Consider the following 2,164-nt stretch of genomic DNA (forward strand, 5'->3'; position numbering starts at 1 on the left):
ATATATATATATATATAATTATACATATATGTGCATACATCTATGCAAATACACCCCACTACACCTTCTACATGTTTTAGACATTCTCCAACACTTCTGGTGGCGTCATCTACTGCTTAAAATGCTCTCTGGGACGCATTGTACATTGGTCAAACCGGCCACCGTTTATACTGTCGATTCATGAAACCAATTCGCGATATTAGACTCGGAAACTAAACTGCTGTTACATGTGATTGTGTGTGCGTGCGTGCGTGTGTGTGTGTGTGTGTGTGTGTGTGTGTGTGTGTGTGTCTGTGTGTGTGTGTGAGTGAGTGAGTGTGTCGGTCTTCGTGTGCGTGTATGTGCATGCATGTATATAGCTCAGTATACAAGAAACTGCTCTTCTTAAAGCAATAATAAATCTCTGAGCGGGGTATAAATTGTAGCTGCACGACATTTAAGTGGCAAATATACTTCACGATGCTCTTCTTAAAGCTTTATTTTTTAATAACATATTAATCCTTAATGTCCAACAATCATTTTTCAACCATTCATATTTGTTGCACACCAAGGAAAACAATTAAAGCAAGCTAATGAATAATTTTAGATAATTCACGGAAACAGTGACGTGCTGAATGACGTGCGCTAAAAAAATCTCAGTAAATTGAAATTTTTCCCTTAGTTGAAGATTGAAAATGGAAACATGATGGCAATCATTATGACTTTCAAAGAAAATATATTAGAAATAATAATAATAATAATCACAAAGAACATTTATGTTTCATCCTTAGGAAATATAATCTGATTTTTGCTTGCTGTTTAGACGATAGCAATGTCAAAGCATGTTTCAGCCTCTTTAGCACTCATCAGCAATGCATTTTCTCCTCAAGCATGCTGAAGTAGTGGACATAGATGTTTCACACGTAGAAAACATAACAAACGCTCGGTCTGATGGGGAAAAGTGAGCTAAATGAATTAAATCGATACCCTCTTGATTTTTTTTTTTTTGTTAACTTAAAGCGTTAAAACATTCATACCCTCTGTAGCCTTATTCATATCATTCCATTAAACTTAATTCTTTTCGGTGAAGAACTTAGTCTAGAAATTTTACACTTATCTCCTTCTCACAGCACGCATAAATATTGGCTTCATATTTTGACACAAGGCCTGCAATTTCAGGGAGAAGTTGGCTTGGCGATTACATCGACCCCAGTTCTCAACTGGTACTTACTTTATCGATCCCGAGAAGATGAAAGATAAAGTCTACCCTGGCAGAATTTATCTCAGATCCTAAAGTCGGGAAAATGTTGCAAAGCATTTTGTCCGGTGCAGTAACGATTCTACTAAATCGTTGTCTTGCAGCGCGTATAAATATTAAAATTTATAAACTGATTTTGTGTGAATCAGTAATTGGATATTTATCGATTATAGCAACAGAAATATCCGGATATTCAGGTCGCAGCTTTATTAGATTTAGCATAATTTATATCCATATCAGAAAGAAAGATTTTTAAACGACGAAGTTAGAACTCCTTACCTCAGATACAATAGATGACAAATCTTTAGTGTAAAACTTTTGACCGTTATTACACGGTTCCTTTGTGGAATTGCTGTTTGGAAGAATATAAAATCCATTTTCTATGTCAAGGTTATACACAGAGCATTTCTCCTCTTTGACAGTTACGTCATTTAGGAATTCATCCAAGGAGATATTTGGTGGAATCATGGATTCGTTGAAATTCGAAGGATAACAAGAAAAAGGAACCTTCTCTCGTATAAACACCATCGTTAAAGTTGATGTGGCGTGAAATATTACAAATATCAAAACAAAAATAGTGAGTATCTTTTGAAATAGACCATATCCGCCACATTTCTGTAATATTTCCTCCGTAATTTCAGATGTTGACGAATCTAAAATTGAAAAAAAAAGCAAACATTATTTCGTTAATAAAATACCTAATAAATCATTATAATTTACAAATAGTTGGCAGATCCTCTGATCAAATAATTACTCAACATGGGTACTCAACTAGCTATTCATCAGACCGGAGATATCCTGCTCGAAGCCTACATGCATCCTACATTTAGATCCTCGGATCTTACGATTACTAATCGATATATATATATATATATATTCTTTTAATCGTACCAGTCATTTGACTGCGGCCATGCTGGAGTACCGCCT

The 2,164-nt window shown here is 35.1% G+C and overlaps 1 protein-coding gene across 5 annotated transcripts in view; it reads right to left on the minus strand.

Annotated features, from left to right (window-relative positions):
• Positions 1-2,164, minus strand: part of LOC106880859 (organic cation transporter protein) — a 30,190-nt gene that overhangs the window by 14,354 nt on the left and 13,672 nt on the right. For all 5 annotated transcript variants that reach the window (XR_001410786.2, XM_052972543.1, XM_014931007.2 and 2 more), the window contains exon 2: positions 1,517-1,890. Coding sequence is in view for 4 of the 5 variants with exons in the window: in XM_014931007.2 (XP_014786493.1) it covers positions 1,517-1,890 (374 nt within the window). In the remaining variant the exon portion in view is untranslated. The remainder of the gene's footprint in view (positions 1-1,516; positions 1,891-2,164) is intronic.

Source organism: Octopus bimaculoides, chromosome 13 (genome assembly GCF_001194135.2).
Source record: "Octopus bimaculoides isolate UCB-OBI-ISO-001 chromosome 13, ASM119413v2, whole genome shotgun sequence".
Classification (NCBI taxonomy): Eukaryota; Metazoa; Mollusca; class Cephalopoda; order Octopoda; family Octopodidae; genus Octopus; species Octopus bimaculoides.